At 39.0% G+C, this 25,115-nt stretch overlaps 1 protein-coding gene across 4 annotated transcripts in view; it reads right to left on the bottom strand.

Annotated features, from left to right (window-relative positions):
- DISC1 (DISC1 scaffold protein) overlaps positions 1-25,115 on the bottom strand; it is a 186,827-nt gene that overhangs the window by 42,884 nt on the left and 118,828 nt on the right. For all 4 annotated transcript variants that reach the window (XR_015802333.1, XM_088161499.1, XM_088161500.1 and 1 more), the window contains exon 10: positions 280-340. Coding sequence is in view for 3 of the 4 variants with exons in the window: in XM_088161499.1 (XP_088017625.1) it covers positions 280-340 (61 nt within the window). In the remaining variant the exon portion in view is untranslated. The remainder of the gene's footprint in view (positions 1-279; positions 341-25,115) is intronic.

Genomic DNA, 25,115 nt, shown 5'->3' with positions numbered 1-25,115 from the left:
GCAGCCACATCTCCAATACTTCAGGGATTCTGGCTGGACCACTGCTGCTCTGGAGCAGCCCTGTGCACTGGAGAACACAGTGATTCTTTCTTTCACCTGCACCCATTGCCAGGCTGCTGACTGCAGCCATGAACACAGCTTTTAACATATACGGGATTTCCTACATTGAACTATTTTTGGTATTATTCTAATGCAAGTTCCTTAACACTTTCATGCATATTAATGCTGCATGTACAAGCATCTTTAAGATTTCAAAGCTTTTCATGATACCATCCTTACCTATGTAGTTTATCCTCCAGAATCTCCATGTACTTCTCAGCATTTTCTTTTACACTGGTCACTGCAAAATAAAGGCAAAAGTTAGGTAATGATATAACTGCACAGTTCTATGGGGGTTTTCTTTTTTTAAAGCAACTCATCTCTTACCCACATATTTTACACATATCAGTCAGGAATAAGAATTTCCTTAATCTTTTTCACATTCAAATTACAGTGTGGGTGTCTTCTCCCTTTTTTCTTGAAAGTCTATTGTATCTATAATAATAGACCAATAACAAATGCATTAACCTCTCGGTTAGGCCAGAAAAATGGTGAGACTAACAAAGGTAGAGTTTGTAAAAGTTTCCTCTTGACAAAATGAAAAACAAAGATAACAACGATAGACAAAAAAAATCATCCACACAAAATAGGAAATATTACCCACACAGCTAGGTCCTTCTCTTTACCTTTAGGAGAAGTAAGCCAGCCTAACAAATACATCAGTCCATGCACAACAGTCCTTTAAATTGTTATCAATCTTGTATCAAACTTTTTCTGATAAAACCAAAACACTACAGAATGAAAAGAAATATCACTCAAGATTGTTACCAAATTTAGGTTGGGTTTTTTTTTTTTGGTTTGGTGTCTGGAGGGATATTTGTATGTGTGCTTGTTTGTTTATTTGTTTTTCAAGTTCAGATCTAGACATTCTCTGAGTTTCTATGACTTCTTCACCCAGAAGACACTCCTAAAGATCACTCACCGTAACACATAACAACAAAGCTGTTCTTTTGAATGACCATTGGTACTCCATCAATGGTAGAAAGTAAACCTCTTCCAGGAAAATGGAGGCTTTTAGACAATAACCATTTTCACAATATAACAACTTTTCTTCCCCCTCCTTAACCGCTGCTGGCAAAGTCCAAGTCTAGTGGGACTGTAAATCACTTGGTTTCTTTTAAAGTCTTAATTCATTGTACATCAAATATATATTTTATATGAAGAGGCAGCCTACAGAGCATCACTATTTTTATGGGCAAAACATGCTACATGGATGAGGTATCCTGTGAATTTACCCACTCATCTCCCCCACCTTCCTTACAATACGAGGGCTCCAAGCACAGCTTACACACATCAAGTACTTTCCCCTTCTGTGTTTGTTGGGGTTTTTTTTTCCTTCACAAAGTAGAATGTCACCCACTAAAGCCTAACCTGAAAACTCAGCATTAGCCAAATCAGCTGGGCTAAAGTTTACACACAGAGGAGTTCACTGAGGCAATACCATTAGCAGCAAGCATCAGGGTCAGTGTAACACTGACTGTCTGCAGAGGGTGGTGTTCACCAGGTCACACAGCAGTCACACATCACTGAAGCTGTCTGCAATGCAATGGCAAGTATACAACACATTTTGCAAGGTTGATTTACTTTTTGGTTGTTTTGTTTTGTTTGTTATATGAGTTGATTAGATTAGCAAACAAACAAACCAACCAAACAACAAAAAAAACTGAAACAAACAAAAAAACCCAAACCCACCACAGCCCCAGTAGTCTGGAAGCAGGATTCTGCAAAATTACATTGCACATAGACAACTGCATTAGTTTATACATTCATAGGCCCAATTACTCATTAGAAGAGTGCTGATGGATGTTATGCCAAAGGCTTTATAAGGTTTTCTGCAGTGGTACTGGAGACTATATAACTTTCCCTAGCTTGTAGCAGTTCTGTAACAGGACTTAGTGAAAGCTCACAGTTTCCTTACCATGCTTTTATTCCTACACTTCCTGTGGAACTGCAGAGAGCCTGTAAGACGGCAAGTCTTTCTTTAATGACACTACAGCTTTACAAAAACAGCCACCACTTCTTGCAAACTCCCTATCCATCAATCCCCAAATGTGCTGACCTGAGGCCCAGTGCATGCTTTGATAGCAAATAGCTTCAAGGTGTTCGGGTGCTGTACTTCCACTTCTCTTGCCATTGTCACAGTGTCCTTCAACACGAGCTGTTACAACTCAGGGGCTTATTCTTTTGTATAATAAAGTCAGCAGATATTATTAATTTTTGGAGAGAGACGAGAAGAGGTGGAGAATCTGTTTCACACTCACTTTGTTTCTAACCGATATAGTGACTTCTTACATTACATGAAAGATAAACCTTGCTTTCAATTTCTCCTGCTGTGCTTGTCACTTTTTAATTGGGTTTGATCTGATAAAGTAATTCGCACTTTCACAGTTCAGTCCTGCCCCTACATGCAATTTTACAATGCCCTTGAAGCACACAGCTTAATATACCAGCATTATTCAATGACAAAAAGTAATGGACAAGAATACACCACTAGTCAAAAGTAGGTCAGCAAAAAGCTAACACTCATTTGGAAATCACCTCACATCACTAAACCCTACTCTCTCCTGTCAAACGTTTTAACTACATTAAAAGAAATGCAAACTTTGCTGCTGAAAGAGAAAGCTCCCCAGACTAGCTTTGTCTCCTTGCCTTCTTCTCTGTGTAATTGGAAAAGCTGTGACCTGGAGATTTTGCTGGAAGGAAAACACATCTTAAAAATCTGATTAAGGTTACTTCCCTTGCAACAAACTGTAGACAGCACTGCAACAAATACAGAAATACTTTCAGCCTTTTAGATCATCCATTGAAACAGAAGACAAGCAACTGATTAGCTGGTTTTTTTGTTCTAATTTAATTAATCTATTCACCATCACTTCAAAGCAAAAAAATGCAAACAGGAAACAGTGTGTGCCTTCAATCTGGCCAAGAAAATACTAAATGACAGAGAAAGAAAAGAAATAATAACTTAGGAGATTCTTCTCTGCATGCCAAATGGTTTATTTTTACTTTTAAGTGAATGGGGTTGCCTTTTTCCATCAGTTCTCTGGAGAGTTACATGCTTAGCTTACATTGGCCTTGAGGGGAGTTATTAAAATAAAGAAGTATAAATTCTCTATTAAAATAAAGAAGTATAAATACTCACAGAAGATCAGAACACCAAGTTATTTGGTAAGACTAAAAATAAACTTCTCTTGTGAAGTCTTAATTGAAGAAAAGTGAGTCAGCATTTCTTTACCTTATTTTATCTTAAATTTTTCTTCCTCCTTACAGCAGCAAAGTCCAGTCTTGGAATCACTTTTGGTCAGACAGAACTGAGAAGCAGCAGTGGGCTCCTGTGGTGGCCTTTTAATTGCTACAGAATGTAAATCTGCTGTTTTAGAAGCTGCATAAATACCATTCAATAATAAACCTATGTAGCATTCCTTTAAAATATCATCACATGTCATTTCTCATCTGAAAGCAGCCCCAGTGGGGTAATGCTATTTCTATTACTTACAAAGATTATTCAAGCCTGCACATGAAAGTGTTTCATTACTTTTATTCTTCAGTCTCTTATTCTTTGGTCCTCAAAAATTGAACTTAAAAAGAGCTATGAACTATGAAATATGCTTTGGATTCTGTGATCAGTATTTTCTAAAACTTTGTAATACCTGAGTATCCGACTGAAGACACTTCAAACCAGTGTTCATATGGATGCTCCAAACGTAGGTGCTTGGCAACTCAGAAGAATAAATCTTTAAAATTGAATAAGAGGCTTAAAAACTGGAAGTCAATACCACAGTAGTTTACACAGGCCAGTAGTTCTCTACCAGACAAGTCATCCACTGAGTCCAAGAGATACAAAATCCAAAATAAATTTTTTGCATTCTATCCTAGAAGGTGTTTTTTCTTTTTCTTTTTTTTTTTTTTAATGGGTAGACAGTGTGGATGAATAATGACGCATAGTTTTACACAAAATTAAAGGTTGGAAGAGCTGCAATAGCTCCAACATCCAGCATTAAAAGAAATGTCAGACATTACCTGCCTGCATGACAAGCCTGAAACCTACAAAATTAGCCCTTCTGATCCACAAGCATTATGCTCCTTCTCAAATATTTTATTAGGTAGAACACAATTCTCACTGGCTTCATTGACAATTTTTGCCTGACTTAAGTATCTAGGAATAAAAATAAAAATAGCTGCATAGACATGCATTGATCTACTCTGAGGACAGAATTAGGTGTGAACAAGGCTGACACGTTGCTTCTTCTGTCACTATTCTTTTTTTAAATTAAAAAATTGCTATTAATACTAAGAGAAAATGAAAGCAGAAAATGATTCTATGAAAATGATTCTGATCTTTTCCGTCATGAAAGATGTACTACATTAATGTGTGAAGTTGGGGTCTGAAAAACTGAAGAACAGCTTTAATATATTTAAAGGTTCACTTAAAAAGACAGTCAAACTTCAGAGATGACATCTCAGCTGCCCAACTACATGTCAAGATGATTTATCAAGCCCCAGTAACAAGATTTTGGATTACAGAATGGTAAGGAATTCTGCATCCTGCAGACAGACAGGGAAAAACCCCAAATAACAAGCTCTGTGTGAAGAACAATGGCCACTCTCCAATGTATTGTTCCCAAGGAACTCAAGTAGAAAGAACAGATTTTAGGATTAAAGGCACAAAAATAAGTGCCTTATTTGAAAAGTGCAAATACTTTAAAAAGGCAAATAAAACTCTGTGCTGGTTCCCTGTCATCCAGTAATGAAGTAAATACCAAGGTACATAGTTATTATCTGTCTCTTCCAGTAATTGTGGTTTTTTCTAAGAAATCTGCTAATCTTCTAAATAACATTGCAGAACAACATGAAATAACTGAGGAAATTACTGCCACGAGAGATGAGGTGGACAAAATTTAGAAGTCCAAATGGACTGGCTATTCTGCAATTAGAAACACTACATAAAGGTGAACTGGAAAAACAAACATCTGTACTGAACATCTAAGAAATTAAAGCCAGACATTTAAAGACACAACCCAATCTTACTCGATGGAGTTGAAAGTATTCTCTGCCTAATTGGAGATGATTCCATAACTCAGTCACAAGGTTTTTCCCTCCTTCTGTAAGCAGCTGGCCTGTAGAATAGGATACTGTCCTACCACAGAAATGGAAAGCTGTGCTTTGCAATGGCATACCACTGGCAGGCAGCTCAGGAGCAGCAGTTCTGTTGGGACTGAGATCGAGGAATGCAACAGGGCTGTACGATGCAGGGCTGCTAGACACTCTCAGTCCCTCTGGATGGAAGAGAGTCTGCAGCAACAGCTGGGTGACCCAGTAATGTTGATCTTATCGCAATCCCATCCCACAGGAGAAGAGGGGGCTTTCAGGGATCCACTGCCAAATGACACTCCACTGCTTTCAGAGCTCTCAGAGGGATGGAGTATGTAGTATCTTGCCTGAATGAAGATTTCCATCAGCATCACTTTCCTCTCCAGCACTAGACAGTCAACTGCGCTGATACCATAGGACAACTTCTGATACAAAGAAGCAAACAACTAAAGGTTGCATCTGGAGCATCACTATCTTAAAATACTATGCTCACTCTCACATTCAAAACCTTATAGTATATTTCCACTCTATATCCTCTAACTCTGGAAAAATATGGAAAGAAATAAAAATCTATGAAGAGTAATAGAGAAATACAAACTTGGCAGAACACAGGACAGCACAGCATTTTGTCCCCAATACTGAAACAGGAAAAGACTGAAACAGTGAGAACAACTCGCCTTCCTCAGGAAGTTCCCTTTGGAGCTGTGGATACAGAGTGTCTACTGTTCAATTTCTCCCTAACACATTGGTACATCCTGAACAGGAGGAAGCATAGTCTAATCTCCAGACATGCTGGGAATGGGTGGGCATTGCAAGCCCTGGAGAACCAGCTTCCTCTCTCTTTAGGAGATCACATAAAGGCCAAGCCTGGCCAAGTTTTTCCAGCTCTTTTGGAAAGATGGCAGTATTTTACAGATAGCAGAAATAGGCAAAGAAAATGCTCCTTCTGCTTGTGTCAAAGTTCTCAACATATTTACAGATGGCTTAATTTGTAGACTTTGGTGTAACAATGATTTTGAGCATGCAATAAGACAAGTGACACCTTGCCTTTGATGTAAAAAATTACAGGTAAACATAGATAGCATACAGAAGATACTGATTTTAAGAGAGAAGCCACATTCTGCTCTCAAGTTAGATGTCAGGGCAGATATAAGTTATGGAAAATCTTGGAATGAACAGAAGTTTGACAAAGAAATAAAAACCAGAAAATAGATCTTACAAAGAGAAATGACAGGAGGTGCCAGCAGCTCTTCCTGTAACAACTGACAATTCTGTCTTTGAGCAAGGCATAAAAGGTTTGCTAAGGTGACAAGGAGCAGGGAAAAACCACCCTGCATAAAAAGGCACATTTGAGAAACAGACATTCCCAGAATCTGCCTTCTGAACCTTCTTTGTTGTATGCAGTATTTTTCATCCAAAGAGACAGGTGACCCTTCAAGTTCTGTGATGATTAAATTGCCTAAATTCAAGAGAATTACCATACTTTCACATGGTTTCTGAGTTTCTTTCAAATTTCTGCAAAATCTGTCAAACCTGACACAGGGATTCCTTCCATGCTAATTGTGGGAGACAGCAGGCAGAAGGAGGCAAATTACTTTCAGTAAATAATTAACCTTAAAAAAAATAGCTGAAATTTTGTGCATTGCTTTATTACACAGTATCAAAGCAAGCATACTGAATCTAAACTGAAGGGGCAGTAGGCCCAGCCATCACCAGAGCACGCAGTAACATGAAAAAAAAATCTGCCTTGATACTTTAAGAGACTATATAAAGCATGTGGAGTGTCACAAAGCAAATAGCACCAGGCCACCCACCTGTGCAGCCCCAGGTCTGGAAGCAGCGTCCTGGCCTCCCAACTTCTGCCTTGCATTTACCACCTCTGTAGTAACCACAGGCTAGGTGCAGATCCACCAAAGTGGTTACTTTTCCACAATTGATTCAAAACCTACGAATTATTGGAGTGCACTAAATGGAATTTTAAATTGACTTCAGAAAGTGAGGGAGAAAACCATTCCTACTTCATGTGTTTGGTACCAGATGACAATATTCTCACTTCAGGGAAATCTGAGCTCAAACCAAACTCTCTCTCTGTTTACACTGCTGACACAAATAAGCCAACTTGCCCCAGAAAGGTTTTCTTCATTGCAGACAGATTTAACTTCATTTAAAATTAGATAGGACAAGGATTCATGCACAATTTTTAGCTCCAGAGTGACTGTATAGTACCACTTCTGGAAGAATGCTGGATATCTTCACCGATAACATCCTCAGGGGATGAATTCTCCTATGGGAAAGTGAAGGTTGAGTTTTCCTCTCCCATTCCATCACATGGATAGGACCATCCTGTTTTGCTTGCTTCTCTGCAGACACCAGAATCATTGTTTACACTGAAAGTATCATCTCTTTTCCAAAACCCATGAGAAAAGTTTCCTTTCACTTTCTATTCTTATTTCTCTTGCATTCTTTACTAAGCAACCGGGGGGAAACAAAGGGGAAGGCAGAGGTATCAGAGAGCAATCTGCTTACATTTTCTCCTACCTGGTTCTCCTCTCTGCCTGTTTGCCACCTATTACTTCAATCCTCTGCTGACCATCTGTTCAGCCTCCCCACTCCAACAACAACAAAAAAATTTCCTTTTTTCCTTCCTCCTGACAAAGCAAAGCCTGAACATCAAGGAGAGCCATGTGTCCAGCTTGCCCTCTGTAGATTGTCAGCAGTCACAAGACATCATCTGGAAATCATTACACACCCAAAGAAGGCAACCAGACTCAACATGTGCAAAGGCACCAGAAGAGTTCAAACTTGTTACTTGAATTGCCACAAGTTTTTCCTGGAAGTAAGATTTATTTTAACACTGTTAGATAAGATAAAAAGACCCAGAATGAGCCCTTTATACAGCTATCCAAGACAAACAACAGAGAACAATTAAGGCTTTATGCATGGGCTAAGCTCTATGACAATTACTGACAACACCTAATGCCTATGTTATGAAAGGCAGGAACAGGTCAAACATTTTTGTCTGAGGAGACAAACTATAAAACAAATGAAATCACAATTCAATTTTTGGCTTAAGAGAATACTTTACAGCTAATATGGATGATCCATAGAACATGGAACATGTCACAGCCATTCAACAACATCAAGGCTTCTAAAAGACACAATAGCTGGTTCCAGGTGTATGTAGTCTTACACCTAATACTTTAGTACTTTCGCTTTTTAATTTGAGGTCACAAAGGAAAGATGACCAAAGATTTTTCTTAATCACTCTAACCCCTCCAGAAATTTTTTTCAAAAAAGGACTCTGCAAAATTTCATGCTAGTCTTAATACTGCTGATTATTCTTTTCCTATCTTAACATGCTTGCTAGTCAGGCCATACAAATTAGCAAGAACCGAGGCACTTACAGAGAGGCAGGCCTAAGTCAGAGGATAAAATACAGTTTTACTTCAACAAATACAATTAATTATTGCAGAAATTGTGTTCAAAACTTCTTTATAGAACAAAACCACATCACTGCAACACAGGAAAAAAAATTAGAAAAATGAATTTGACCCCAAATACTGCTGTAGAATCTGGGTACTAAAAGAGATTAAAGGGAGAGCAGCATACAAGTATAAGAGCTTTGAAAAGCAACAAAAAAAGGAAAAAAAGTGTTTAAAAAGCCAATGCTATTACTGACAAAGGAAAATCACAAACACCTTCATAGTAGAACAAATTTCTACTAAGACATCAGTCCTTAATTTTAAAGAAACCAAAGTGGAGCTTAAAGGTATATACTGAAGGTTAGAAGTACTACGAATTGCAATAGTGATGAGAAAGAATATTCAGCATTGTAAGCTATTTTTTAACAACGTTGAAATGACATCAAATAAAGCGGGGACTTCCTGTACCGAGGCTTACAAACGATACCTGCAAATAGCACTAGCTTGCATTTCTGTACTGCTGTTCTCTCCAAGGATCTAGAACAGGTCTTGAAACTTCACAGAAGTAGCAATTTCAGTTTTGAAAAATAGCTGACACTGAGACCATGATACAGGGAAGCAGTGTCCCACATACACTCAAGTTTTCAGAAACCCTTTGCAAACTACTTGACCATCGTTGGATATACCATTCATCCTTTCTGCAATGCAATTACAGGCCTCCCAAAGAAGAAAAAATGTGAAGCTGCTCAGCAGAGAGGTTGAGCAGAGCCTCTTCTGCAGCCATTTCAGGGACAAGGGAGCTTTAATATATCACTTTCCTTAATCCCTAATAATCTTTGCCCTAGCTGCTTACTCCTGGCATTATGCAACCTACACAAACAGCATATGAGTTTCATTAAACCCACATGTAATATTTGGCCATGCCTGACATATCAATGTAAACATGATGCTTTTGACCATGAACATGCAGTGATGCCTTAAAAGCCTCTCTGCTCCTTGCACACAAAGCTGGGGCAGAGATTTAGACAATGTAAGTGGGAGAATTACTGCAGCTGAGCAAAACAGATGTATCCACAAGAACGTATGTGCATTAAGTGCTTCTACTAATCCCGAACACCCAAAAGGGCAGAGGCACAGACACAAGGGCACACTGAGTGGACAGATGTTTTTTGAACTGCTTTCAAGACAGGATCATTAATTTAATTGGCTGATTTAAAAATGTTGTTTATGCTATAAATTCTTCGTTAGTTTTCTGATTAAAAAAACTCTTAGTGCCAAACTCAACTGCAGTAGAGCTTATGGAAACAACAGCTTTAATACGTCTAAGCAAGTGGTCACAACGAAGGCATAAGATTTCACATAGGGTGATAAAGTGCACTTTATAAATTAGTTGTATGCACCACTTTAAACTGCATAATAAAAAAAGGGATTCCAAACTCCAGCAAATTGCACATTACCATGTAATCTCCACTGATGCTACTCTCTCTTTCATATATTTTTTTTCCTTGATACCATCTTTGGTCACCAGAGCCAGGCATAAATCTACATCTTCTCCTTATCTGGATAAACTATAAAATATTTGAGCCCCCTGTAGCCTTTTGTTTTTTAAGAGAGAATACATATTTAGCTTAGAAAGATGATGAAAAAAGCAGCCTTATTCCTATTCAAAAATCTCTTTCTAGATTGAAGCAGACAATTTCAGCATCAATAGAAAATCTTTTGTTTGAATTAAACCCTAAGACCTCTGTTTATGTAATGTCTATAAAGGGAAGAAATTAAAGGCCTTGCCCTTCATATCAAGTCTCTGCATTGCTATATTGTAAGTAGGATGAGTGAACTCATTCTTCAAAGCAGCAGAATGCTTTAATACAGTGGTTTTTTTAAAAATTCCCTGAAAAATAGCAATTTCTGTTGAAACTGACACTCTTTCTTGACTTTTGACTATGATTTTCTTTTTCGTACATTTTATTTGCCATATGACCCAAGCTGTCTCCCGCCCTAAGTCTGTGCTGTTTGTGTCACTTTCTCCTCCGTTCTTCTTTTCAGTTTCTACTCTGCCTTTCAAATTCCTTTTTTTCAGATTTTGTCACCTTTGCTCTTTCACTTAAGCTGTAAATCATCCAATACCACAGGGAATTTTACTTCTGGTTTTGCTCTCCATACCAAACTTGCAGTGTTTAAACAACTTCTAGAAAAGCAAACTTTTAAGTACAAGCTAGAAAGGATTCCTGAAACAGCAGTTTGTGGACACTTTACTGGTCATTCTGGTGATGTTGAAACAACTTCCCAATGGCTGATGTAGACTCTTCTACAATAGCTTAATTGAACATTTTATAATACCAAATGTTCTTTAGGTATGATTTCACATGCTTAGTTGATGTAATCTTCAGGACCTGAATTATTTTTCAAGTGTCACCTTGAAAATCAAAGTTTTAGTTTCTTGAGTTTTGGGGCAGAAATCCAACTCTGGCAAAAATCAAGGCCCAGATCTTCAGAACATCCTGACACCTGCAGCAAGAAGAGCGTTATAAGGCTATTCCAAAATGTCCAATAATTAGAATTATGCCTCCTTTTTTAACCTTCTGACTAAGGTCCAAGAGCAGCAATAACTTCTTCTGGACACTCTCAGGACAAACTAATCAGCTCTCCAGACAGCATCCATCCACTTCTCATTACTCCTTCATGGAAAAGGTGGACAGGCAGATGGAATTATCCACCAGCTGGACTACAACAAACCTCGGCTGTGACATCGAAGGAATGAAATTTTCTATGTGTCTCACAGCCTGAAAATAGAGAAGATGACTCAGGTTTCCTGCTACAGTATCTAGTCTAATTTTTGGACAGTTAACAGTTTAAGAGAGACAGCCCAGAAACCACTGGAGAAAAGAGAAGTGGAGGGAAACAAATAGGAAAAAAAAGTAATGATGAAGAGCAGGTTGAAAGGTGATGCTAAAGAACTGAGCCCAAGGGAAACTCTGTTGGTCTGCAGCAGATGAGCAGATTACAGTGCCTGACTTTCTAGGGCACTCTGTTCAAGTGTGAGTAGAGCCAAGTGGTACAGTTCACCACACTTGAGAATAATTTTTCAATTGAGCTGCTGCCTCTTTGCCTGGTTGACTGACTAACATGTCAGTTGAACAGTGTGGTTTTTCTGTCATCTTCCCTTGCAATTCAATTATAAACATCAGGACCGTCTAATAGAACTGGATTTGTACCAGCCTGCATGTTTATGCAGAGTTGAGGAACGCTCACCATTTTCCCAACTTTAAGGTGCCCCATAGATTTTGCTGCTAACACCAGGTCAAGTTGTAGAAATGAGAAATGCTCACACAGCAAATGCTTCTGCAGTGTTGGATTGTAAGAGGCTTTTTCAAAGCGCTGTTTGTGCATTTTAGCCGTGAAACTTCCAGGGATATCAGTAGGAGTCACACAGCTAAATCCCCAAGCAACACTTTTGGAAGATGACTTATATTTAAAGGAGGATTAGAAGAAAATACTTCTTAAGCCATTTTCCGTGTAACATTATCAGTCTAAATTTTGGAGAAATACAGAATCATCTGGGGGAAATACAGTGGGTATCAATTTTTCCATCCAATTAGGTTGGGGAGCTATGCTGAGTATTTAACACACGCTCTTGCTTCCCCCTCCCTTTCCACATATTAAACACAAGTTAAGACCTCTGGGCTTTCAACTTTGTTGATTTTACATTCCTTCTGGGATTTAAAGTACTACTTTGTTTAATTATTTTTCCTCTACTCATCCACAGTATTGAATGACAGTAATAATGAACTTAGAATCATTGTACAAATCCCAGTAGGAACCATTCACAGTTAGCTAATAGGACATTATATTTGCATTACCAAGTTCAGTTCAAAGCACGTTGTGTAAATTAGCTCTGAGGGTTACCACCATGAATCTAAAACCAGAACATCAGGTCAATTAGAACAGCTCCAAAGTACAGTATTTTGGGTGAAAACATAAGGGGTATGATTAAAATTCTAGGAAATCCTCTTTTCGGCTAAGTGCCTCTGGAAAGATGTCTGGTTTCACTTCTGGGAGAAACCAGAATGCCTCAGCCAGTGATTCTGACGCCTGACAAGCACTATTGACCTGTTCTAAAGAGAGCAAAATTAACTCCCAGGAGGTGTAGAAATCCTCAGAACCCCACAGAGACACTCCTTTTCCCATCCAAATCAAAAGAGCAGGTGAGTATGAGGAAGACGTGGAGGATGTGTGAATTTACCATAGAATATATTGCTTACATAAAAATGCAACTCATGCACAAAAGATACTCGGTTTCCTCCACAGAGACAAACCCAGCACACACCAACCCACAGCCAGAGACTAAAAAGTCACAGTTTAATAATGCTGAAAGGAGGCCCACAACAAATTAAGGCAAGGAGTTCCCAGTAACAAATACTGTAGGACTATTTACTTTTAGGGCAGGCAAACATACACGTACACACACACAGACATTAATGAACTTCAGAGACCACAGAGCATCTTTGAACAAACTGCTGGAAAAGAAGCATGCAGACATGACAGGAAAAGAGGTATCCTAATGAAGTTCTACCTCAGAGCTATAAGTCTGATGAAGCCAGAGGTGTCACCTAAAAAATAAAAGGGCCAATGGATATTATTCTGATCAAGTCTGTTAATTGGTCTAGAACCTACAGTCAGTTCAGGTCAGTCTTATCAAGTCATCAAGTCAGCACAATACATGGGTTATACCTCTGCCTGGCCAAAGATCATCTTAAGATTCATTCCTTGGAACATTTTGTGGTTAAGCTTCTGAAATATTAGTGTAGCTGCCTTGAAAGGCTGCTTATTCTGTAAATGCTAACACACCATAAATCACCATTCTCTGCAGAAAGATGCCTGAAATAACAGTTCAGCAACTTCCAAATTATTTTACCTTATAAAAACATATGGGATTTCAGATTACACAACAAAAGTCATTCAATGGACAGGCTTTATAGTCAACTGTATAAAAATGGTCCTCATACAAGAAGATGGCTAGAGCTGGGACAAAGAGGGGTATTTCATCATTAATATTTGTAATTTGTTAATTAATTAGGCTGCAGCCTAATTGACTTATAGGGGCTGAATCAAGCAAAGCTTCTCACAAGGCCTGAAAGAAATTACTGTGATATATACAGGACCAGGTAGAAAGGTATAAGAAAAGAGATGTTAGGAAACAAATTCAGATATTTTGAGTCAAGTACCTCTACAAAATACCTTCGGCTCCATGTGCATGACCAGCTAAATAGCTGTAACCTCCTGGTGGAAGTGGTGAGAATGAAAGGATTTGCCTATGTGAGAAAACAGCACACAAATACATAACAGATTCCACCCTAGCTGCAATGCAAACTGATGTGTGAAACAGAAAATGGGCTTTTAGTGAATTATAAATAGCTGGCAAGGACTGAAAACTCAGCTGGGTGAAAAATGCTTTATATGGAAGACAGTAACACATGAAAGATCAGAAAGCATACGTAAATTGAAATAAAATGAATATGTTGTCGGAATACAAACAAACAAAAGTCATATTTTGGAAAGTAAGCACTATAAGATGCTTACTATTGCATGACAACTCAGCAACAAAGAGAGATGAGCTAGAGTGCCCAGAAAAGTAAAAGACATTTGGTATAATAAGTGCTTCTAAAACTAGGTAGAGTAACACAAATCAATTGACTGCTTATTGTATACCTACTCAGTAGCACAGGAAAGCTTAGATTAGCCTTAAGAGTCTTAGATTACAAGCACAAATGAATTTGCAGAGGCAGTGAAGTAATATGTTACTGCAAGATTAAAAAAAAATTCTCTCTTTAAAGTACTATTCAGCTGAATTTGAATTTTACAAATTTTTTCAAATCAGCTTATAAGTTGTTCTCTTTCCTTATTTCAATTACAACTGTTCTTTTCCATTGGGTTCTTCACAGCTAACCATATTATAACCATTAAAGAGGAGAGAAATTCTCAAATATTTTGCCCTGAAGAAGAAAAAAAACAAAACACCCAAGATTTTTCTGTTATTCTGCCTTTCTATATCTACACTGAAATATCAATTACAAGATTCCTTTTAACAAACACAGATGCAAAAATGTACCTGAATTTGTGTCATACTTCTAGGTGCATCCACACAGGGTCAGGGCAAACAAGAGTGGGGAAATAAAGTCTATCTCTGCTTCCTCTGCGTTTAACATTATTCTGTCAGTCTATCATCTCCCTAATGAGTGGTGCAACTCTTATTCTTAATTGTGCATTATTTCCATTTTCAGCATTTTAAAAACTGAATTATCTAAAGAGAAAAGATGTTCAAAGGGAAATCATACCCTAAGAAAATGCATTTGAGTAGCAGCAATTAAACACTCACTTTCGAAAAAGTTGTGAGGCACAATTGCTTAATAGTGATTCATTTCAAATGAACCCAGAGAAACTCAGATTTTTAATAACTTCATTCTCCTTGGTCTTCCCCAGAAGATATTTAAACAGGGCACATGACTGCAATCAGCAGCAGGAGGTGAGTATTGCTTCACTAAAGCAAAATGGAGCATTTCAGCATAGGAAAATACAGCTGCCTACTTTGATTTCTGGCACTGCATCTTTGGTCAAAATATATTTTTTGTGGGAAATTCCATGACATTTGGCTAGCTGCAGTTCTTTGAAAAGCATTAACATATTTACGTTTTCATAAGTATTTTTTAACAGAATTTTGAGCATCTGTTGTCCCATCAAATCAGATGATCTGTAAGAGATATTGGTCAGCTGAACTGGTCATTTCACAGAACTCTGACGCACAACTCCTGCCACATGAAGTTGTCATCCCTTCCTGCTGGACTTCTTCACAAATTTACTAAAATCCACTCTCTGTGCTTTAAGAAGCTCTACTTTTTCTGTCATGCCTTCCTCGAAAAACAAGAATCTCTGGTTCATGGAAGTTCTGGACCAGCAGCACACTGGAGGCCAGCAGAGAGGGAACAGTGCCACCTCCTGCCCCACTGCCCTGGGCTCATGGGCCATGCCAGCCCTCCACTGCAGCCAGCCAGGCATGTAATGACTTCCCAGGTTCAGATGGCACAACAGACCTGCCAAGCTTGCACAGTGCAAGGAGGAGTGGGGGGGGGACACACAAAGGGAAGGGGAATGAAAAGAAACCCTTGTGTCACAGCTTCTGTCACCCTGCTGTAAATATCACCATGCAGTCTAGTAAGAATCACCTTTGATCAACCTTTTATCTTCTACCCTTCTTAGTTCAGGAATTAGCAACAAAAGCATTAAATGGATTTCCTATTTGATTTGCACTGTCTTAAGACTTCATCAGTTCTGAAAGGTGTTAGTATTAGTATATCTGGGCGTGGGTAAGGCCACACAGATATATCACATCCCACTTGTAACAAAAATAAAAGTAATTATCCTGCTTTGTCAATTATTTGAAGAATATTTGTTCTTTTGCCCTAAACTGCACGAGAAACAGACTGCATCTTCACTATTTACCTATAGTGATTCTTGTATTTACAGTGATTTCTAGGAAAACAATGCTACTCTCAAGTACATTTTTGTGATGGATTTTAGTTTTCCCTGAGGGCAATTTCATTCTTAGAAATGACACAATAATGCAAACGTTCTTTAGACAAGAAAAAATATACAGGCACCCTAATAAGCTATAAATCCTTTCCACAAGCTTCTGCTGTCTTTTTAAGACTTAAATTATCTTTGTTGCTGTGGATTGGGTAATCATAGCATTCCAGATGTGGATAAAGGAACCAGATGGACAGCAGAGAAAATAAAATCCTTCACTGTCTAAAGAAGTCTATTTCAGGAAAACACTTCTTACAAAGAGCACAGAGGCAGCAATGTACTTGGGGTATCCTGATGGGAACTCTAGTTGATGGGAACCACAACTATTTCAGATCAAGCAGCTTCAGGCCAAAGTGACAGCTTGTATGGCTGGACTGTATTTAAGGGCAAATCTCACCCTCTTCTAAGTGTACTTTGTTCACTGCAATGGCTGAAATGAAATGAGGATTCTCATTTTTTCCTAAAGCACCGAGCAGATTAAATGTCCTCTGGACTTGGCAGGATAGTTAATAGAAGACCCCTTTGGGAATTATCTTTTGGCAAAAAGGGAGCAGCTCTCAGGCTACTTGGGCTTCTGTCCAAGATGGGACATTCTGTACCCAGCAGGCTGCAGATGACAGCTGCATGGAACCCCCTCCACGAGGAAGCAGTGTGGGCCCCTCAGGGGTCACTACTGGGGCTGACACTGTTCAGCATTTTTGTCAGCAATGCTGATGGTGGGATGCAGTGTCCCTAATCAAGTTCACTGAAGACACCAAGCCTTGTGGTGCAGTCAAGGCACCACAGGATGGGAGGGGAGGGATGGCATCCAGGGGGACCTGGATGGGCTGGAGAGGTGGGCCCATGCAAACCTAAGAAGTTCAACCAAGCATAGTGCAAGGTCCTACATGTGGGCTAGGGCAATCCCAGGCACGCCTACAGGCTAGGCAGAGAAGGGACTGAGAGCACCCCTTCCAGCAAAGATTTGGGGTGATGGTTGGTGAACAGCTCAACATACACTGGCAATGTGCTCTCACAGCCCAGAAAACCCAGGAAATCCTGGGCTGCATCCAAAGGAACATGGCCAGCAAAGTCAAGGGATGTGACCCCACCATTCTACTCTACACTTGTGAGACCCCCACCTGGAGTCCTGCATCCAGCACTTGTGTCCCCAACATAAGAAGGACATGGAACTGTTGGAGCAAGTCCAGAGGAGGCCACAATATTGATAAGAGGACTGGAGCACCTCCCCTATGAACACAGGCTGAGAGAGTTGTGTCTCTTCAGCCTGGAGAAGAGAAGGTTGCACACAGACCTCATTGCAACCTTCCAGTATCCAAGGGGAATAAAGGGAAGCCGGAGAGAGACTCTTTGTCAGGAATGCAGTGATAGCACAAGGGGAAATGGGTACAAACTGAAAGAGAGTAGGTTTAGATCAGATATTAGGAAGAAATTCTTTGCTGGGAGGGTGGTGAGGCACTGGAATGGGTTGCCCAGAGAGGTTGTGGATGCCCCCAACTTGGCAATGCTCAAGGCCAGGCTGGGTAAGGCCTTGAGCAGCCTGGTCTAGTGGGAGGTGTCCCTGCCCATCACAGGGGAAGATGGGACTGCATGATCTCTGAAGTCCCTTCCAACCCTTAACATTTTACAGTTCTATAAACCATTCATCACTCTGCCTTTAAATGAATACCATTTGCTGCTGGATCCCAAAAACTAAGTGATGCTTTTCACAAAGAGAGAACTGTTTCACCACTTCGTTAGGTGAACAGAGACTCAGAAAGACATGGCTACTGTGCCAACATCAGCTGAGAGTACAGGGATCAAAGACAGGAGCTGAATCCAGGTGTCCAACTGCTCAGTTAGTTGCTCCAAACTGCACACTGCTTCAACAGACTCACAGCCTATGAAACAGACCCACAGACTATTAAACACAACCAAAGTCAAGGCTATTTCTAAAAGCATTATCGAGGTGAAAGCAAGTCCCATCCTTAGCTGTGAAAGAGGATACACTGCACACTGCCAATGCATGTTTCACCCCAGGTGTTGGGCAGAATCACTGTGTCACCCGAAGGACCAGAATGCTTCACAAGTTCACTGGGGATATCCCTGCTCCCAGAAATAGCCAGTGTTCAGGGTGATTGTTTTCCAGCTTCTAGCACAGGGATGCCCCACACCTCACACCAAAGGACAGTGGGGACACGTCAACAGTTCGAGGAGGGCAAGGCACCCTAGGTGACAGATTTTATGACTTACTGCGATTGACAATGCCTATCAAGGGAGCTCTCAAACTCTCCTCAAAGGGAGACTGTAACTTGCAAAAGTCAAAGTGAAAAGTTAATCAGCTGGTACATACCACAGAAACAAACTCTAACTCCTTTCATCCTCTCAGCAAGGCTCTGCTTTTGACCTGCTTTTTTCCTCTTTTTTTTTTCTACTTCCATTCACCTTTCTTCAAAAAGACTATCAACAAAGGTATTTCATCTATCTGCAGGCACAGCTTCAGTACTTGCACCAACTGTCTCTGTTGCTATAGAGTCAGTGCCAGCATGCAGCTTAACCCTGAAACCACCCTGAAACCACATGCAGAACATTTGCAGCTCAGGTGGGCTGGTGGGGAAGGCAGCCTTTGGGAAAGTGGACACGTTGAGGCGAGGAACTGCTGCAGGGAGAGGGGTTAGAGGGTACCACAGTACTTCATTCTGAATCCAATAGATTCAAAAGATGAGAAGAGAGAAGGGAAGAAAGTAAAACAGAAATTGTAAGATCCCATGTTACAACACAATTTCTCTCTGTTCTGCATGGACATTTAGGTCTCTGCATCTTTGAAAGACTGGCTGATAAAAGGGATGCCAGCAAAATCCCGTTTTAGCTGCATTACTATGCTTCCAGCTCAGCACTACATACTGAAATGGCCAACACACACAAAGATCAACCTCAGTGTGAACAGCTGTCTCTAGTGCTGCATCAGCACAGCCCATCACAGGCAAGTTACTTGCCACAGAGCATAACAGGGAACACCCAATCCAAGCAGGAGTCAAATGGTATTTCAATTGAATGCTTTTGATTAGCTTTATTCCTATTGTTATCGTTTTTCATATTTCCCTTTATAATTCTGATAAAAATTCTTCTGCCTATAAGCCAAATACTTTCAGACTTTGTAGTAAAAACACAAAAAAATACTAAGAGATCCCTCAAAAATCCCCTTGAAAAACTTACCTCTCTTCTGAGCAGCTTCAGCTAAACTGGAATATTTTTAAGTGAAACAAAAGAATGAAAAGAAACCAGAACATTCTCAAGAATCAATGCAACACAAAACACAAGGTGCAGGAAGGACCCACATTAGCAGAAACATCTTCAAACTACCAAAATCTTAAAAAAACCCTCATAAACCAAGCTGGATATACAAGCTTCAAGCATTTCTGTGTTATGTGGGATATTCTTCATAAGAGACAGAAAGTGCCCTCCTGCCAGAAAAAACATGTGAACAGTTGGAGAAATTTACAAAAAAAAAAAAAAAAAAAAAAAATCACTTATCCCATTATTCACCCTGATGTTTTTAGTAAGTTCAGTTACTAATTCTCTCATTGACAGCCTTGTTTCCTTTTTCCTGGTCATCTCCTGAGATCAGCACCTCTCAGTAGTTCCAGCTCTTGGGGAACAAAACTGCAACTCTGAGATCTTCCTTTAATTGTTCTTCTTGAGCAACTAAACTTTTTATTTAATAATAAAAATAAATTTGAGTTCAACCTCTCACAGCATTCAGTCATGTTACTAAAGCTCTGCTTCAAAAAAGCTCCAAATCATCAGTATATTGCATACAAAATAACGATAATTGAAGACAGCATCATTTTAAACTGTGGTTAGGAACAAGGAGCAAAACTCTGAATTTATAAAGAAACAAAAAATTTTCATTCCAAGATTTATAAGGATTCTCTTGTCTCTTCCATGAAGACTATATCAGATTTGACAGAGAACAAATTATTGATGGGGTGAGGCATTGCAGATTAAATCAAAGAGTTCAAATAGACAGTGCTCACAGTACTGCCACTGGAAAAAAGGAAGTGAAAATCTCTTTGCCTCAATCACAGCTCCTTTGTCCACCTGCATAAAACTCCCAGACAGAGTCTGAAGCCTACTGCTTCAAGTCCTGATGAGCATTCATGGTTCACAGTAGGTACCTGGCACAAGAAGATATAACAAGGATAGAGCAAGGGGTCATAGGACTGAGCTCCTCTAATGACAGCCTGTGTGGAAGGGGAAGTCAAACACAAAATGTGGTTGTTCTGGGGCTCACCTGGGATACACCGAACTGGCTCAAATGAGATAGCAAAGCCATGGCAAGAAGTTTTTTGTACAATATCCTTCATGCTACACTAATACAAGTAGTCACAGATGGATTTATCTTTATAATAACTTTAGAAAGCAGCAAATCATCATTTTATTTACTGAATAACTCATTTCTGATGATACTTAAAGAGATATGAGTCTCAGTAGCATCAAACCTTTTTTGAAAAAACAGTACTATTTTATTAATAGTCCCTTTACTTCTTACAGATTTGTTTCAAATTAAACAATAATACACAAAACAGGAAGATAAAATTGTGTTAGTGTGGTTCAAATAGAAATTATTTTTTTATTTAAATGTTTTAGAAGTATCCAGAAAATGCACAAAACAAAGTAAAAATTTCAGGTCAAGTGAGGATAACTATTCTTCTTGCTCATAAACAAGCCTTTGCACATATTGCCTCAGAATGTATTTTATCTTGTTAACACAAACAGCTTTGATATGTGATTTAAAGACAAAAATCACTTCTTGCTAATCTCTTGATTGTTTTCAACTGAGATAAACTAAAAACTGTGACGGGCATTTTCAAACACTAACATTTTCTTGTAGAAAACATATCAATTTCAAATCTCAAAATGTTCTTAAAGTTGCATTGAAGCAAGAAATATTTGATAAAGCTTGTTAGAGACCACATTTTGAAGAAAAAAAATATTTTGGAGTACAGATGCATGCACAAATAATGTTATGACTCAAAAGCAAGGCTACTTCAAAGAAGCCAAATTATTCTTCAAGAAAATAAGAAGTTTATCAATCAGATTTTCTCTTGTTAATCAAGTCATTCGCTGTTCTCAATGCCATTAACAGATCAATTCAGTTCAGCAGCAGAGCTAAATAAATCTGAATTAAATATTTTTGTGAGTTCAAATCACCTTGAATGCTTGCTCTACTCCAGACTTGGAACATGGCAGAGAGCTTAAAAAAAAGAAACTTCATTGATGTCAAGAAAGCATGTCAAGGATTTCAGGTTTTAAGGAACTGACAGGTCCCTCTTTTATAGTCCAAGAGCCGTAAGACCGGGACAAGTGTGATGCTAACCATGTACTTTCTGACACCACGTGTAATGTTGACCTCCTGCAACCTCAAGGCTCCTGGCTGGAGATGGGGGTCAGGAAATGAGAATTTCTTTGTAGGAGACTGCCCATGATAACAAGACAGCGTGAAGCCCAGCATCCATGTCTCATTGAGACAAACCAGCTCATCAGCCTGCAGCTGGAGACTGCAGTGAGCTGGTTGCTTTTGCTGACCTCAGACATACAAACTGCTCAGAGCACCATCAGCAGCTGCTGTGCTCAATCCTTCATCAGTGGGGGCTGCCATGGTACATTCACAGCCAGGGCACAGGAAAAAGAAAAGGAGAGGCCTGACTTGTGTACCTCTGGAAGGCAAAGAATGTGAATGAAATGCGATGATACCTGCTACACTTGGTAAGGAGCCGCTTGACTTCGCTTTGACTAGCTTTTATAACATGTTTTACCCCTGCAATCTTGGACCATATCCACCATCCAAAGAGCTGAATCTCTCTGGACTTTTTTCCTCCGCTGTCTTTTTCCAGAAGTTGACTGTACTGTTAGAGCACCTCACATCCAACAACATCAGACAGGGTCAGACCATAAAGATGCAGACAAGTGGTGCAACATCAGGAGGCAGAGAACAGCTGAAAGTGCTCTAGGGAGCACTTTCTGGAGAAATACAATCTGATCAGTGAAACCATAGAAAACAAAAGCAGAAAGGATCCTGGCAGAAGGAGAACCAGCCTGGCTCTGAGAACACACCAAGCAGCATGAACCGACCACCTGATGGAGCAGAAAGAAACCCAAAGAGAGGAATAACAAGAGCTGTATTTTTGTAGTCATGGTGGTGACTGTGGCCAGCACAGTGCCTCAAATCACAAGCACAGCATTGTGTACCACACCATGTGGACATGAAATGGGGTTCATTTTAATGCTGCCCTTTGATATCAGTAAGAAAATTCAACACTTCTACAAAGTGAAAAATGTTTCCTGACAGAATAAACGATTGAATAAACCAAGACAGGCAGCATATAGATGAAGTAATTTTATTGTAGAACATCGCCTGCCTGGAAAACTGTGCAACTGCAATTCTTAATTATAAATTCAATGTCAGTATAGAAAATAAGAATCAGAATTTCCAGTTCACTGTTTCAGAGCCCTCAGAATACTCTAGATTTAGTCAACATAGAAAGTGCGAGCTCTTTCTTGCTGTGTTTCAGGAAATCAATGAATGCAATTCTGAACCCTTTACTGTACACTCTAAGAATCTAAGTAGAAAGTAAAACTAAACAGAAAAAAAGCCAAATAAGCAACCACACCAATGGTAGCCTGCAACAACTCTGGACTAAGCAAAGAACTTTTTCCTGCAAAGGAAATTAAATAATATTTTTCCTTTATTAGTAGTCCTCTTATTAAAAAATAATTGTCTCAGTTTATTAGTGAGTAAGGATGCTGAGGAAGCCTTTACCTACGCTCTATATTTCTCATATATTCACTTCTGAATCCTAATACTGGCTGAAGAAGACCCAATTAGTATAAAATTCATATATATTTATTTGTAATTACACAGGCTATAAAATCCATTGCTTTCACGCCCACTTTTTACACATGCACAAGTGCCATCATTACATCTTCCTTACAGTTTTTTTTTTCCTTAGTTACAGTTGTGGTATTGCTGGAGAAGCTACAAAAGCTGAATTTTTCACTAAATTGTGCAACAATTCTCATTTCTTCTGGAAAAAAAGCTCTATAGTTTTAGTGCAGCTATAACAATTATTATGCAAATCCCTCAACTCTGCATGGTTACGCAGCCCTAGAACTCATTACAGATTCATTAGAAGCACAGTTGCTCCATCTTCTCTTTAGATACTTTGAAATTTAATCATTAGCATGAACTGGGGGATAATGCTCCAATATGAACATTATATTCATCACAAAGCATTTGTACTGGTGCACATGATTCTTTCATGCTTAATTTGTTATTAATCATAGTTTAGATTATAGTCACTGTTGTGGATAGTTTTTAAAATTTAAAAAAAAAAAAAAAATCCTTATTTGTAAAAACAGCCTGCATCATCTTCAAACTGATTCCCACTCTCCTCACAGACTTTACCAAAAATATTAAGAGAGAAAAGCACAAGTTTGAGACTGAAGTATCAAACTGTTTTTTTGTGGGACATGGAAAAAGTTCAGAATAGAGTAAGGCAACTGAGGGTAAGGAAAAGAGGCAGGGAATTTGAAAGAGAAACAGCTGCAGTAGTTGCTTCTCTCAGGGGTGCAGATGCTGAAGGGAGGGAAGCAACCAGGATGCAGGACTGACAGGATGAAAGGCAATATTAGAATATCACGCCTTGATTTAAAGAGGCAAGAAATATATACTAGTATGAACAAAAAAGAAATACCTCCAACATATTTAAGCACAAAAGTAAACTGCAAAGACATCTAAAAGGTATAAAAGTTGTAATTTGGGTGCCTTGATGCTGTTTACACCTGGAGAAGTTCCAGGTTTCATTATTTTTTAGGTTATTATTGACTATTAGACTACTGCACATAACAATAGTTAAAGGTAAATAAGAAGTGGGTGATAAAAACAAATGTTCACAGTAAAATTGGTGACTTCAGAGAGTCTTAAAAATTGAGGGGACTTTAACTAGGCAGAATTTGCAGTGATGAACAAAAAAATATGAACAATAGGTTACTGCTGTGGACATTAATTCTGCTGAACTAATCAATATAATTAAATGCATATAAAGTCTTCACATTGTAGCTGCACACAGACATCTCCCAGATTCCCAGGACAGGAGCAGAGAAGCAGGGAATTTTCCCCTTAAAAGTAAGGAAAACATGAAAAAAGTTGGAGGGGGTGAGGGAGGGAAGCATGTTACTATTACTACTATTCTTCAGTGTTACCCAAACAGATAAATACAATGATGGACTTCACCTACTCCACAGCTGAAATCTTCATAACATCTTCATCTGTTATTGCCCTTTTGTTGTTCCAGATAAATGAAGATGCTATCACAAAAAGTACCAAAAACCATTATCACAAGAAACTGAGGAAGACTAAAGCAACCAATGCATGTTCACTGCAGAACACTAACAGCAACCTAAGCTTGGGGTTTACATAATGAACTTGTGCAAAACCTTACAGCAAGGCTGGTTTTCAGGTAACACAAATATGCTGAAATCTGGGGGGAAAAGGAAGAGGGAGGAAAGAAGGATAATTCATTCAGTGCTTTTTGGGAGAAAGAAGTGGTCTGTACTCACTCACTGGAGGATAACTCAAAATACATCCACACTAAGCTGTACAATGAGGGGGGTGAACACAAAAAAAACCTCTATCACTTCAAGAGTGACAGAATTAATGCTGAAAATAAAGTATTCAAGAACAAAGCTGATTTACAGATACAAATAGACAGCACTCTTTCTTTTGCAGAAAAAATGTGGGTGGTTGCAAGAAACTGCTTGATACATGATCAATACACTCATCCATACATGCTGCGGCAAGAAGCACCTCAAAAGTAGTTCCCTCAGCAACTTAGTGAAGCATGTTTTTGTATTAACAATTCTATTCTAATCTTCTTCTCC

The sequence above is a fragment of the Sturnus vulgaris genome, chromosome 3 (genome assembly GCF_052056855.1).
Source record: "Sturnus vulgaris isolate bStuVul1 chromosome 3, bStuVul1.hap1, whole genome shotgun sequence".
Taxonomy (NCBI): domain Eukaryota; kingdom Metazoa; phylum Chordata; class Aves; order Passeriformes; family Sturnidae; genus Sturnus; species Sturnus vulgaris.
This window is presented reverse-complemented; position numbering and strand designations above follow the sequence as displayed.